The 14709-nt window shown below is 36.4% G+C and overlaps 4 protein-coding genes across 6 annotated transcripts; 3 read left to right on the plus strand and 1 right to left on the minus strand.

Moving 5' to 3' along the window:
* Positions 1-628: 628 nt before the first annotated feature.
* LOC143470254 (ubiquitin carboxyl-terminal hydrolase 30-like) lies at positions 629-3657 on the plus strand. The gene has a single exon (XM_076968284.1). The coding sequence runs from the start codon at positions 1136-1138 to the stop codon at positions 2693-2695; it is 1560 nt and encodes a 519-aa protein (XP_076824399.1). The 5' UTR covers positions 629-1135; the 3' UTR covers positions 2696-3657.
* Positions 3658-3807: 150 nt separating this feature from the next.
* On the plus strand, positions 3808-5516 carry LOC143470256 (ribosome assembly protein METTL17, mitochondrial-like). Its single transcript, XM_076968287.1, has one exon. The coding sequence runs from the start codon at positions 3808-3810 to the stop codon at positions 5260-5262; it is 1455 nt and encodes a 484-aa protein (XP_076824402.1). The 3' UTR covers positions 5263-5516.
* Positions 5472-9348, plus strand: LOC143470264 (molybdopterin synthase catalytic subunit 1-like). 2 transcript variants are annotated; one of them, XM_076968296.1, is made up of 5 exons: positions 5472-5612; positions 5925-6046; positions 7021-7286; positions 7485-7638; positions 8232-9348. In XM_076968296.1, the coding sequence occupies exons 3-5, from the start codon at positions 7160-7162 to the stop codon at positions 8476-8478; spliced, it is 528 nt and encodes a 175-aa protein (XP_076824411.1). In that variant the 5' UTR covers positions 5472-5612; positions 5925-6046; positions 7021-7159; the 3' UTR covers positions 8479-9348. The 2 variants fall into 2 exon arrangements, with proteins under 2 accessions (XP_076824411.1, XP_076824413.1); XM_076968298.1 differs by lacking the exons at positions 5472-5612; positions 5925-6046 and adding an exon at positions 6273-6433.
* LOC143470257 (dehydrogenase/reductase SDR family member 1-like) lies at positions 7483-14384 on the minus strand. Of its 2 annotated transcripts, XM_076968288.1 has the most exons (9): positions 14176-14384; positions 13529-13678; positions 12999-13081; positions 12722-12854; positions 12386-12529; positions 12074-12146; positions 11267-11347; positions 10755-10926; positions 7483-10637 (listed from the first exon to the last, which is right to left on the minus strand). In XM_076968288.1, the coding sequence occupies exons 1-8, from the start codon at positions 14323-14325 to the stop codon at positions 10757-10759; spliced, it is 984 nt and encodes a 327-aa protein (XP_076824403.1). In that variant the 5' UTR covers positions 14326-14384; the 3' UTR covers positions 7483-10637; positions 10755-10756. The 2 variants fall into 2 exon arrangements, with proteins under 2 accessions (XP_076824403.1, XP_076824404.1); XM_076968289.1 differs by having other exon boundaries at positions 7483-10926; positions 12401-12529.
* Positions 14385-14709: the final 325 nt, after the last annotated feature.

Raw genomic sequence — 14709 nt, forward strand, 5'->3', positions numbered from 1 at the left:
CGAGAAGTTACGCCATTTTATAATTTCTCCATTCCTCGACTTCAAAAGTTAGACCCGCATTCCATAAAACATTTCTGAAAGCGGATCTAACTAACTCTTCTGACAAACAGATACGTTTGTAGAACTTAGGTCGCTCGGCACTTTCGACAGAAAGTTTGTTGCACAAACCGTTGTTCACTGGACTTTACGGGGTCACCAATGCGGCGCTTGGAAAGTGATAAGGAGTAAGAAAGGTTGCGTGTCTTCCCAGTGAGCACGAACTGTACCGAGCCTACTTCTAACAATTCCAAAACTGAAACTCAACTGGTGCAACTCAACACCGCACCGTGGCCGCCACAAAGTAAATAAACGTAGCCTACAAACCTGTTCACGGCAAATTGTATTTTCTGAATAGCTGTTACGTTAAGAAGCTTGAATTTATATGATATCAATATTGACGAAAACTTAACAGAATTTATGAGTCGGTTGAAAGCATAAATATCCTATAAAACACGTGTTTTATAGGATATCTATGGTTGGAAGGTAAAGTACTGTTTTTTTTGATGAGAAATCCGTTGCGCAAATCGCTTGGAGGAAAAACTGAGTCATTTTTCCAAAAAAAATGATGCTCTTGTCTCTTTCAGCTTCTGACGAAAATATATTTCAACAAACATTTTCCATTTTGAGAAGTTTGTTACGGTCGCCGCAAACCAAAAAAATTAATCATAGTATCTGTTAAGACTGTGATGCGCATAATTATCACTGTTGGCGCTATTTATTTCTAACCTGGGGGCAAGTTGACCTTCCGGGGTTTCCGCCACATTTCCAACCCAACTGGTGCGGTTGTTCCGTCAAATAGGTAAACAAGTTGCCTGTTTGTGCGTTTCATTAAACTTTGCACGAGAGGACGGTATTTCGGCTGTTCAGCTTTGTAGTGTGTCATTTCACTTATTAACCCGATTTGCTGCATTGAGCTAAAACTTTAAACTATATATGCAATACTCAGACAATGCTGTGCTAGGCTACGGTTCCTCTATCAGCAGAACAGTCTAAGCATAAGAGCAGTTCCCGGTAGTCAAGCAGTAACTCATCACAATTACCAGTATTACCTGTTTCAGTTTTTGATAACAGTAGTTGCTGCCAAAACGGATTTATTATGCATAAATATGGAAAGGCAATTCTTTGGTCGTCTGGAGCCATTGCGTCAGTTGCGTATTTGTACTGGGCTTGGTATAGCAATAATGCGCAGCAAAACAGCACTGGGAGAAGGAAACGCAAAAGGCGAAAAATCCCAGGACTATATAATGTTGGAAACACTTGCTTTATGAATGTAATACTCCAGTCATTTGCAGGGCAAGCATCTTTTGTGAAATGGCTGAAGGAAGTTAGCAGAAACCATCAGTGCAAAGAAAAGCATTTGCTTGCTCAGTCTTTAAGTTCTGTAATGGATGCGGTTTTCGATGACGCCGAACACTCTTGTTACGACCCTTCTTTTTTATTAACGGATTTATCGGCTCGAGGGTGGACAATCCCGTATGATGAGCACGACGCACATGAGTTTTTTCATGTCGTTATCTCAACTTTAGAAGATGAACTAAAGCATAGCAAAGCGCCTGATGTTTCTCTTAATTCGCTTTCTGCTGTTGTAGAGACTAAAAACCAAAAAGCATTGTCGAGGTGCGAACAAAGCTGCGATGTCACAATAGACAGCTGCGATGATAAACACCCTCTAGATGGCAGCATTAGCAATTTACTACTAAAGGACCATCTGTATCGTGGAACATTTTCAGTGTATTTGAAATGTTCAGCTTGTGACTCTAAGAATCCCATAACTTATGAAAGTTTTGATAGTTTAAGCTTGCCAATTGGACCAGGGTTTCCAATCAGAAAAATGAATTTGTTGGATTGTCTGCATTCCTACCTTGCTTGTGAATTGCTACATGACGTCCAGTGTGAAAATTGCACCCAGAGAATGAATAACGTATCTCAAAAATATCAGACTTCTGATCAAAATCAGAACATTAATAAATCTGTGATGGCAGAAGACACCCCAACGACAAGATCCACAAACCACCCTTTAACAGCAGAATCCATGATAGCAAAGATATCATTGTCACCATGTAAACAAATTGAAATTGAACAAGCTAATGATGAGCAGCCATTAAAGGTTAAATCCTCATTTTATAAAATGTGCAAGTTCTCAAAGTTACCCAAATGCTTATGCATTCATTTACAGCGTTTAGTATGGAAGCACGGTACGCCAATAAAACTTGGACATTTTGTTGACTTTCCGGAGTTATTAGATTTGGGACCATTCGCACATGGTTATGACAAGCAAGGGCCGCCATTGTCTCAGCATAACCCAGTTTTTCACTCTATTTTAAGTAGTTTTGAGACTCGAAAATCACCTTTGCTTTCAAACTGTGCCAGATCTTCATCTCAGTTTCCATCTGGTTTAAAAGGAGGCTCAAATGCTACCTGCAAATTGCAACAGCCACGCAGAGTTTTATATCAGCTCACAAGTGTTGTTGTCCATTTGGGGGACTGGAGTTTCAATGGACACTTCGTAGCATATCGTCGGATGGTCTATGAAGATACTGATGGAACTAAAGTGTGTAAATGGTTCTACACTTCGGATGATTGCGTTCAAGAGGTCGGCGTGAGAGACGTTTTGGCAAATCCAGCATATCTGCTTTTTTATGAAAAGGTAGCATAAGTTAGATGATGGCGAAATAAATCAGCTTTGTGACAACTTACGTTATTTTTTCCGTGAAATATTTTGTTTTGTAATTGCTATTGTCAGTGTTTCTTGCATCGTTTAATTGTATCGTAAATACCTGACTAAAAGCAGGTAAATGTTTTAATTGAAAATTTATTACGTTATCTACCTTAAATTTGATAGTGGCTCCTCAGTTTGCTATTAATCGACATTAAAGGCAATTATAGTTTGTGAAGAAAGCAAGGTACATTGTACAAGGACTGGCTTTTGTATTTTCTCCACTTAGTGCAGCACCCCCTTGACATAGAGCCTCTGCAGTTTGGATGTTATTCAAGTTTACAAATAAAAATGTGCCTTCTTGCATAGCTGCTTACTTGCGTTCTCTGCAAGAAGTGAATTTGATTTTGGTTGTAAACTGTAAAAATTTTGGTGTGTTATGCATTGATCACAATAGCATGCTGATTTTTTATAGTCACAGTTTTAACTCTAGGTGCAATTCTGTGAACATTGCTGTTAGTCGAAATTGAAACCTGGTATGAGAACCATGCCTGTTCACGATTTTATAAACTTAGATTTAAGAAAGAGGTTGTACTCTGAATGGTACAAATCAGAGAAAACCTGGCTTTCACCTTTTCAGTATATGACCGCAATGTCTGCAGATTGCTGCTCATAGCATCACTAAATTTAAATTTGAAAGCTTGAAAGATAAATCTTATTTATTCAGATATTTTTATTATTACCGTTATATGCTGCATGTATTGACTTTTCATAAATTTATTTCAAGGTGTTTCTTGCGCTGGAACTATGTTTTATTTGCCTGTTTGAGATATACTTATGTGATTTGTTTTTTATTTAAAGTAATGTAGCCATAAAACAGGTAGCTTAGTTGTGCTGTTTTTTGGTTAATACTTACTTCAGATTTTACCATTATTCTGTTTTTATTTTTCCACAAACATAAGGTATAATTGAGGGAACATTTTGCAAAATGAGCAAGCTTGCATTTTCCATGGGCCCAGTGTAGTATGTAGTGACTGCACAAACAAGCAAACCACAATCAAGCAACCATAACATAATCATATCATCCATGAACTGTTTTTACTTGCTCAGTGATGTTATATTTTTCGATGAAACATTTACGCAAGTTGACGTTATTGAGTGGGGGTTGGCAACGTAATGTAGCACTGTCGAGTACAAGCCGAAGAAATGCTCAATTTGTTGAGAACACTCCGAAAGTTGAACAGGAAAATGCAAGAAGCTTGGAGCATACTGAAGTAATGGAAGACATGCCATGGAAGAAGTGGTGGACCGGAAGCATTGGTAAACATCCTGGGAAAATTAATATGGAAGCGATTAATTTGCCGCATCGGTTTATTGAGGCAGCAAAGCTATATCTCCAAGAAAGCGATATAAAGGTCATTTCTGAGGTCGCTAGTAAGCTTAGAGATTTTCTTTTTTCTCGAAGAACTTGTAAGCACAAGAACATAGACGTGAAAATGCCTTTTCGCTTCAACAATCCCAAAGATATTTTAAATAAAAAACATCCCGATAGCCCAAATGTATCTGACAGCGTTCTTCACAGTTTAAATGCATTCGAGAAAGAAGCGAAAGAGATTGATGTGTACCAATGGAAACAACTCGTGTATGATGAATATAATTGTGCTGCATTTTTGCTTGGAAGAAGCGCTGCAGCGTATAGCGCCTCCTTGCGCGTCATGAATGAAATTAAGAAAGATGTGCCTGATTTTGCGCCTCTTTCTATTCTGGACTTTGGTTCAGGCACCGGCACCTCGGTATGGGCAGCCAATACTTTGTGGCAGGATTCACTGAAACAATATATTTGTGTTGATTCATCAAAAGAGATGAACAAACTGGCTTTCTTTATCTTTGCTGGTGGCAATTATGACATCACACTGCCAGGTTTATTCATTCGTCAGAATTTACCAATTTCATTTCAAAACTCGTATGACATCGTCACCTCCGCTTATTCACTAAGTGAATTGCCTTCAGAGAAGGAACGACTGATGCTATTAAAGCTCTTATGGGAGAAAACTGAACGTTACTTGATACTGATCGAACAGGGTAATTTTTATGGCTACTATATCATGATGGAAGCCAGGAATTTGCTCTTACACGGCATCGAAGGTGCCAACCCAAAATCTCAAAAGAAATACTCAAAGTTTTCTGTACCTGCTTCAGTTCTTGCTCCGTGTCCTCACGAGAAGATTTGCCCCATGTGGGGCACAAAATCGTCATGTGTATTTTCGCAGAAGTATGTTGTTCCCGAATACTCGAAAACTTTTATGAAACAAAACCATGCCAATGAAAAATTCACTTATCTTATTCTTGAAAAAGATGGCACAGCGTCAAAAACCCAAACCGACGTATGGCCACGTGTTGTTAAAAACCCAAACTTGAAAAACTGTGCACAGTGCCATTTCTGCACACCTGCTGGAAACATTGAACACATTAGCATATCAAAGTCAAAATATGGCACAGATTTCTACCACTTGGCTAAGAAATGCAAATTAGGAGATCGTTTTCCAATCACGCCTAAAAGTTCATAGTTAATTGAAAACGAAAACTAAACAAAAGTACCATGAACCTTATCATTTCGTTCAGATTTAATATTCATTCTGTCTTCCCCGTGTATGTTTAACGTTTAATTATTGCTTCAATCAATTGTGGTAACTAAATGTTTCTGTATGCTTTGCAATTGATAAATAGGTACAGTTAAAAACATGCTGCATATCGAATTTTGCCATATACTTACATTGCTGCTATTTTTTTAAACACCTCTTTGTTTTGGTTATGTTCCCAGGTTATTTCCATCTTTACTAGATTAACTTTTTTCTGTTTTTAATGACTTCAGTAAAAGTTCAATGATCTTCACCGTAGAATGGGAAGCGCAGTAAATGTAAGTACCACAAGACGAAACTTTTTTAGAGAAATGTTGCATGAACTTTGAGCGAAATAGACTCATTCACAATTGCAGTTGTATCACTTTACATTGTTGTGTTTGTCATATTCTTGAAGCATTATTAGATTGTGCTTGATTTTAGGTGGAGTTTCTTTTAACTGTTATTATTTCAAATTATGATTATTATTTCCAAATTATTATTCATTAGACCTATGTTTTCCCTACAAAGCTTGAGTTATTTACAGACTTAAATGTCTCGAAATGATATCTTTTAACACTCAAAACGTCTTATTTTCTTTTGTTGTACAGGTGACAATATATTTTTTTGCCAAAAGTCGTGACCTATTAGGCCAAAGCAAAGGAACAATATCAGTGCCGCAAGAGACTACGTCGTCTTCTTTGTTTACCATTATCCATTCAGCATTTCCCAGGTATGTAGTTAAATACATCGGCACTGAACAGCCAATAAAATGAACAAGAATTGATAAACTTTGTTGCATTGGTCAACTTAAAAAAATTCATTGCCACAGGTGATTTTTAGCTGTTTTAATTTTTTTTTCTTTTTTCCCTATCACCGTCTGGGCAGTGTTACGAGCCATACAACGGCAAATGTATATGTAGTGTAGAAAAAAGTTTAGAGCACTTTATAATAATCCTCATGAAAGGAAAAGTGTCAGTTCGTTGTGGGCACAGAGCTGGTAACAGGTAACAGTTACAATAAACATTACGTGAGAGAAGATTTCTTGATGACATTGTGAATATATAAGATGATGGTCTGTCACTGCTGTCACTAGTGGAAGTGTCTGCTTAGCAATAAGGTAAAATTGACAGACAACTTAAAGCCGATGTGTAATATCTTCCAGTGGCAGCCAACCGTGCTTAAAATTACACTCAACATTACTGGCATGTATTGGTAATTACAACTCTGGTGTCTAGAGTTAAAACCGTTGTAATACGAAGATCGTAATTGAATGCGTTTCTCAGAAAACTATCCTTCCCAAATACCAAGTTGATGTATTACTGACATTTAAGCATATAATTTATTACCTCCGGTAAGTCGGCATTTCACCTGACTTTAAAGTTGTACGGTGACCTAATTGTGCCGTTTCACCAGCTGTTTATTTTAATGTCAACACCGGCACTCAGAGTGAAATTTTAAGTCAGCTCAGTCTTTTTTTCATAGTTTTTAGAACCTTCACTCTCTAGCTTACTGGTCAATGAGATATTTACCTTGTTTTTTTGAGTTAATGTGTATTTCAAGTTATTGACAAATTGTAATGCTTTGTGTTGAAGAAATATGATTAGACATGGAATAATTGATGGATTATAATGTCAAAAGCTTACCAACACTGCATGTTACTTGAGGCTATACATGAAGAGCAATCATATATAATATGTTTTTCAGACTGACTGAGCTGCAAGGCTGCTTTGCGCTCTCTGTAAACGAAGAGTACGTCAGTGCAACCGATAACACAACAATAAAGCTTTCGAACAACGACGAAATTGCCGTAATTCCTCCTCTTAGTGGTGGATAAACACTGGTTATGATGGAGGAACGAAACGAAACCGAAAACATCACAGATATCCTCATCACTAAGGAGAAGCTAGATGCTCAGGCTGCAATTGATAAAGTATCATCAGAGTACTGTGGGGCCAACTCTATTTTTATAGGTAGATATGACAACAAAGCCGCCACCTTTGTTATCTTTTGTAAAATAGGGCCAGTTGCACATGGTTCATATACAAACTACACGTAACTTTATGGCAGAGTATAAACTCACTCGATCGAGTGCTTGGAGCAAACTGGCCATGATTTCTACTCTATTACACAGCTTTACACTGTATCTATACATATCAAATTTGTCACAGGAACCACAAGGGACATACAGAATGGGCGGCACATTCTAAAATTGGAATATGAAGGTTACGAACTGATGGCGAAAAAAGAAATGCTCAAAATTTGTGACAAAATGAGAAAAAGTTGGCCAGAAATTAAACACATTGTGATGTGGCACCGACTCGGGTAAGTTTAAACTTTAACATACTCTATTTATAACATTTTAAGTATATATGTGCCAGCCCAGGCCTGGTAATTATCTCTGGCAAAAATGGGTACGAGAACTGCTTTTGGTGAAATCCAGCTGACTAAAATTTGCATACACTAGCAAGTAATAACTGAAAGAAAGCTTAAAAAGAAGGATGAGTGAGGTAGTAGCTGTACTCAGAATGAGAAGTTGTGGTTGTAAAAGTCATCATGAAATGAAAAGTGACCAATAACAGTACGATAATTTAATTAATAATAACCGGATGACCATATCGTGACATATTTATAATAGCTACATTGCTTTAGCCTTGCTAAACAGCTTAAGGCTAACCATGGTATGCAGTTTGTTTACATAGATTTGTTTCGCTTGGTAGTAGTATCTCATTAGGTAAAAATTTGCAACGTTATTAAAAAGCAAAAACAGGTCAAATTAATAATTTACTTTAAATGATTGCATTCTGTGGCATAAAACACGCCAATATGGCAAGATGTATTCCACCTAGATACAGCAAAACGTTGCATTTTTCATCAATTCGAATAGCTGTTAAAATTCACTTTCAATGCTTTTAAAGGTCTGTGCCAGTGAAGGAGGCGAGTGTAATAATCGCCGTCTCGTCACCCCACCGTATCGACAGCATGAGCGCCACTCAGCAATGCATGGACACCCTCAAAGCTGTAGTTCCGATTTGGAAGCAGGAAGTTTACACCGACGGAACAAAAGAATGGAAGGAGAACAAGGAGTGCGGTTGGAACAAGGAGAATAGCGAAGCGTTAAAAACTGAAAATAATGCGCACGCACAATGTAGCAATACCTCATAAATTCTTTGTTATATTTGTTTAATTATTTACCAATGATTTTCCAGACAGCGCTCCCGTCGTGGTTATGCAGAGGACCAAAATCATACATTACATTAAGCAGCTTTATTGCTTTGCTCGAGATATTTTATACTGTCAGTTTTCGTGAAATACGTTTGACGCGATATGATTTCCCTTTTATCTTTGTTATTTCTCAGAAAATTGAAATCCTAGAGATGCCTACGTGATTTTTGTCATGTTCGATACTTGATATGGGATTGGTTTTACCAAAGTCCAAAACCTTATAACTGAAACTTAAGGCTGAAAATGAGCTCATTCTTAACAAGTGCAGCAATCTTGCGAAATTTGTTATTCTGTTTAAAACCTTATTGTTTGCAGAATTTTAGATGTCTATATCAGATATCAATTTCTTTTATCTAACCCTTTTACCACATTTGTGCTATTTTACAGCATTCTTATTAATAAGCTTGTGGATTATTGTGGAAAGGTATTGGTCCAGTGATCATGACTGATGGTGTTAGAATTTCTTCTTATTTTGCGGTTGCCGAAATGGATTAATGATGCTGTTACATTAACCTTATTTAACTTGGTTGTGATTATCAAGGTACATGTTTCGAATTAACGCTTTTAAATTTTGTCAAATGATCTGCCGAGTTACTTGAAGTTCATTTTGCTTATTTGAACAATTGAACTTGATCTATTCTCATTGTAGTAATTTATTTTGCCGTTATTCTCTCAATCACATCACTTTCTCAGATTTTTTGCCAAGTGTTGATTTTTTAATGTCTTTAATTAATATTTTTCAATGATTGTGAGTTTAAATTTATTTGATTCGAATGACTTCAAAAAGTTTACATACCGTGTGCAAGTTGAGTGACTTAGTGCACATTTTTTCCCATTCAACAGGACACACTTGTAGCATACCATACTGACGCACTTGGACCTTGGTAACCGCTGAGGCGCATCTTTATATGCCCTTAGGGTCAGCTAAGACCATTGGATGGTCAGCATGACTACACGTATGTTTTGTCGTTCTATCAAATCGTCTTTTAAAGTTCAGATGTTTGGCAGCAAAATCAACATTGTTACTGATATTTTTGTTATGAAAAGTTTTTGTCTGGTGAACAGCCTCGGTATCTTAGATTATGCAGCAGACATTGATCGTAGGTGTGTCCAATCATAGGTTGAACCTGGCTGACCTCCCAAGTTTTTGATTATGTAACTTTTTAATCGATTCTATGATGAACTAAGCCACTGCGGTGTTGATAATTGTCACTCTTATGAAACCACTGTGGGTGGACTTTGAACAGGGATATTTCAACATTAGTATAATTTATTGGCGCCAAGTGAAGCAGAAGTAATTGTTGAGTCATAATGACCACAAGCAGCTTCTTCACCTGTCGGTGGTACAGTGGGCTCTGAACTGCCAGCTAGTGCATGCTAACCACGTTTTAGGAATATGGATTTTTTGAGACATCGACATTAAAAAAGTAATTTCAGTCTTGGTAACAAATTTATAAGTTACTGGTACACGTGTAGCAAACTAGAATTATGTAAAGATTTATTTATTTTAAAGGTGTTGCGGTGATAATCTTTGCAAACTAAGCTAAGCCACAAAAAATGATAAACAAAAGTTTGTAATTTTGAAAAATAGGTTAATGATCAAGGTAATTTCACTAACAGGATCACACTGAACAAAATAAATACTGCACCATATATTACACAGTACTGAGGGGAACTGAATCATTGTAGATTAAGTGCTATGTAAACTGAATAAAAAATTTTTAAAGTTCATTTTATCAGTTCATTAATCACACAAGAGTTTGCCTATGGTAACCATAGTGCATAGCACGTTAAACAATTTTCAAGTATGCTGCATAGCAATCGGGATTGGATAATAAACAGCCCCTGGTTAAACACTAAAGCTGCCATTTTTTAAAAAAACAGCAGCGTGAAAATGCTACATCCAAATAAAGGGCACTTAGCAATTTTACCGCTTTGTCAGAGGCTAGCTCAGTTTTCACGAAAGTAGAAAAATCCTCCAAAAGAGTATGTACGGTAGCGCAAATATAAACTAAGAATGAACTTACTCACTGCAGAAGTAACAAAATGATGTTTCCAAACAACGGGATACAAATTATCCAGGTTTCAAAATCATTGAACTGGACCCGTAAAAGTTAAGAAAATAGTTTGTAACATGCTTGGTAACTATTCTATACTGCTCAGTTTAATTCAGACATAATCAATCAATACTCTTCAAGATTCAGCAAACTGCTCACCATCAGGCAAACTTTCCAGGATCCTTCTTCTGCTCAGCTGTAAAGCTTGAAAGAAGATACTTGTAGAGCCATGTCGGCAGTTTTAACCACCCAGGAAGGAAGTTTGCCAGCCCTATGGCGCCCCCACCAGCGCACATAGTCCTGATGCTGCGCATACTGTTTGGGCATTTGCCTGAAAAAGAACTTGTTGAGTCTTGGTCCGTACAAAATCATGCAAACACACCGGTATGGTCGTACAGTAAATCAGGTTTGACAACTTGTTTCAATCCAACTGGCCAAAGTTAGAAAGATTAATTTGTATAGATGCATCAATTACATATAAATCATGTAAAACATATCAAAATACAAACAATCCAAACTCCAAAATAAATTCTCTGAAGAAATTTGATCAATTCTAACAAACCACTGAGCTGAGTGAACAATGAGTCGCCGAAACAAACCGGTTAAGTCTCACCAGGCTCTTCGTAACAGGTAGAATGAATTAGGTTATACTGTATTTGGTTCATGCTCACCGTCCACGTCTTTGATGTTGTATTCATCAGCCAGATCAGTGGTGAGAGCGATTTGGCCGCTCTTCTTCATTATGTTTGGATCTGAAAAATACAACTGTCAGATATCTGGGGCTTCAAAGTAACAATAACTTCGCATTAAAATATGTTAATTGCGAAACTTCATAAATTGAGACAATCAAGTGAATGCCTTCGGTGGATTTAAATAATCAAACTCAACAATAAAACAAGCATCATTGTTCGAATATTGTCCCAAGTTTATTTTCACTTTATCGAATACAGAAGTAAATAAAGGGAGTCGTCGGTCAAACAAAGTCCATTGAAATGAGAACAATGCAAACTGTAAAAACTGAGCATGGTGTTTTCGCAAATTGCACTAATGTTATATGAAGCAGTAAGTGTGTTTGACAATCACACTTTTGTGCACACATATACCAACTAACTAACTTACATAGAAACACATCTCATTGTTTTAGAATATGTGCAAAATGAGCAACTTTTGCGATTCTCTGAAAAGGTTTTTATAATCATTATTAGGTCTAGGTCTATTAGGTTTAGGACGGTCTGAATGTCACGCAGCAATTGGTAGCAATCAGACTTGATTTTTGTTATTTTGTTGACAAGATCAAAGATATGAAAAGTCACTGTACAGAGATCTGTCAGCCTAAGGCTGAGCCATGAAAAATGGATAAATAATTAATAGATAATAATTTAAACAAACAAGAAGGTGATACTTAATAATTATTCTCAAATTTTGAGCAAATAAAATTGCAATCAACGGCGACTAATGTTTTCAAACATACCACCCACCTTTCATGAGACCGACCACGCACCTTCCAGCGTACTCTGAGCTTTCTGCATTCTTCAAAATCCACTCATAGGTCTGCATGGTTTGAATTAGTAACAAAATAAAATAGCGAGCTTGAAAATTCAAGAAGACATTCGTTATATCCATTCAATGCAAACTGACTAGATGTAAAAAGTTTATTGAATCAAGCAGATACAGTGCAACTCAAAAGTAGTACAAAAAGTGAAAGTTATAGTCAACTTTTTTCACGCATGAGCAATTACTACGACTAGAGCATTCAAAAAATGGAATACACTTGTATGCGATACTGGTACCTTATATCTTTCTACCTTGTTCTTCACTAATTTATCCATTTCAGCCACCATCATTTCCGTTTTCACAGCACCAGGCCATAGCGCTACAAAAGCGATGTTGAACTTCTTCAGTTCTATAGCACAGTCTTTGGCCATCCTGTCTTTCTATGTTTAAAATAGATACTTGCGGCCATACCATAATAATTATAAAATGTTTTAATAATCTACGACTTAGAATATTGTGAAATTTTACAATTACAATGTTACAATCTAAGTTATTACCATTTACGATTATCTCATATGATAAAGGATAAAGACATCTACAATTTTATTTTCATAAACTTGCTTTTGACTCACCGCGGCCTTCCCAATGCCATATGTCGGGGTCGTCATGTAAGTCAGTCCACCAAGAGATCCGATGTTGATGATTAAACCACTTCGTCGTGGAACCATCATTCTTGTGGCATAGACAGAACATATGTAATGATTTCTATGAAAAATTGGAGAATTTTTTTCAATTTCAGTTTTTCCGAACAAACAAGAAATGAGCAAGAATGTACAAGAAATGCCAAATAAAATATAAAATTTTGCTAAACAGATATTTCTTAAAAACGGCACCATACGAAACACAAACCTCAATCCAACACCATTGACTGTGTCCCATGTTTCTACTGGGTCTAAGTCCCAAAATGATGTTTTCTGATTGTTTGTCAACAGCTGTAAAAGTTAGTAAATATACTTGCAACCTGTTTGCAATGATTATGTGCTTGTTATGGGCTGACAGTGCGCTCGGATGTTCTCGGATTATCATGCATGAAGTTTGCATTAAGGGTGTCAATTGGTCGTATTTGGTTAATAATCATTTTTGTCAATCCAACTATTTTGTTTGTAACCGAGACCAAGAATGAATCATGACAATGGTCTATGATGAAAAGTTTTAATTTTCTTGCAATTAATTTTTTTGTAGATTAAAAAAATTTTCCTGCATCAAATTTCTTGCAATCTTTAAAAAATAGCCATAATAATCTTGCACAATAATAATAAAAATGTAGAAACAAACACAAACACACATTAATATTCGCAGCAACACCTATAAATTAGCCAAAGTATTGTTTTTAAACTAAAACAGCAACACAAAACGCAAAAGGTATCCCAGCTACACACCTCAACTGCAGCATAAGCATTATTAACCAGCAAGTCTAGCTGGCCAGTTTGTTCACTTTTGACACGCTCAAACAAGTCAATGACATCTTCATCTTTTGAATGATCACATTGGACGGGAATAATGCGTCCAGGGTATCCTCTTTCCTTCACCTGAGTGAAAATTACTGTGAGCAGTGAACAGATTATACATTAACTATTTATTAACTAGTTACATTTATCATTATAAATCAAATATTAAACTCTACGCTCTAATTAAGTATTTAACTAACTAAGCTAGTTTTTTCTCATTGTTTCTCCAACTATTGCAACAAACGGCCATAGAAAGAACATGAGTTGACAAACAAACTCTTAAAGTTTATCGGTTGTGAGCATTTTATAACTTTATAATCGTAAACACTGAAAAGTGTGATAAGTGATCTGAGAAAACAAAATGTATGACATTTAGCTAGAAATGTAGGCAAGTAACGCTGGGAAATATTTTACAAAATTCTTCAACACTTACGATTCTTTATAATCATTACATTTCAAGACCTTCTTCTTATGAACCAGCACAAATTGGCTTTATCACATCACTCGGAGCAATCAGCAAAGTATTTACTTTAATTCTAAATTTAAATTTTAAATGACAATACATACATAGCTCTTACCTCATCATCAACAAGTTGCAGGGATGCAGCATTTCGTCCTGTGATGTAACAAACTGCACCATTGCCGACAAGCTCCAGTGCGATTCCTCGACCAATACCGCGTGACGCTCCAGTAACAACACAAACTTTTCCACTTAGACAAGCCATCATTCACAATTATGTTATCACAACTTATAAACTAAATAGGTCTTAATGGCTTTAAAGTCTAGTTTCCTACATTGAAAATTTCGAAGTGTAAGGATTACTCAAAACAATACTAACATAAAAATTTGAGTCTTTTATACTTTTGAAGTCTTACATCAAACTGTAAAACAGGCCAAGATCCACGTTGTATTGTTTGTTTCTCGCTATTGACTGAGGGGAGTGAAAACTGAAAAGTATGGTGCTAAAATAATTGTAAGATGGTGAAACAAGGTATACGTTTGCAAAAAATCAACGGACAGGAAAAAGCGGCAAGAATTAAATCACAGTGGTGCTGCAGCAGTAACAGGTTTAACACAGCCACTAAAATCAGAAAAGCTTCCGAGAGTCATG

This window comes from Clavelina lepadiformis, chromosome 9 (assembly GCF_947623445.1).
Source record: "Clavelina lepadiformis chromosome 9, kaClaLepa1.1, whole genome shotgun sequence".
Classification (NCBI taxonomy): domain Eukaryota; kingdom Metazoa; phylum Chordata; class Ascidiacea; order Aplousobranchia; family Clavelinidae; genus Clavelina; species Clavelina lepadiformis.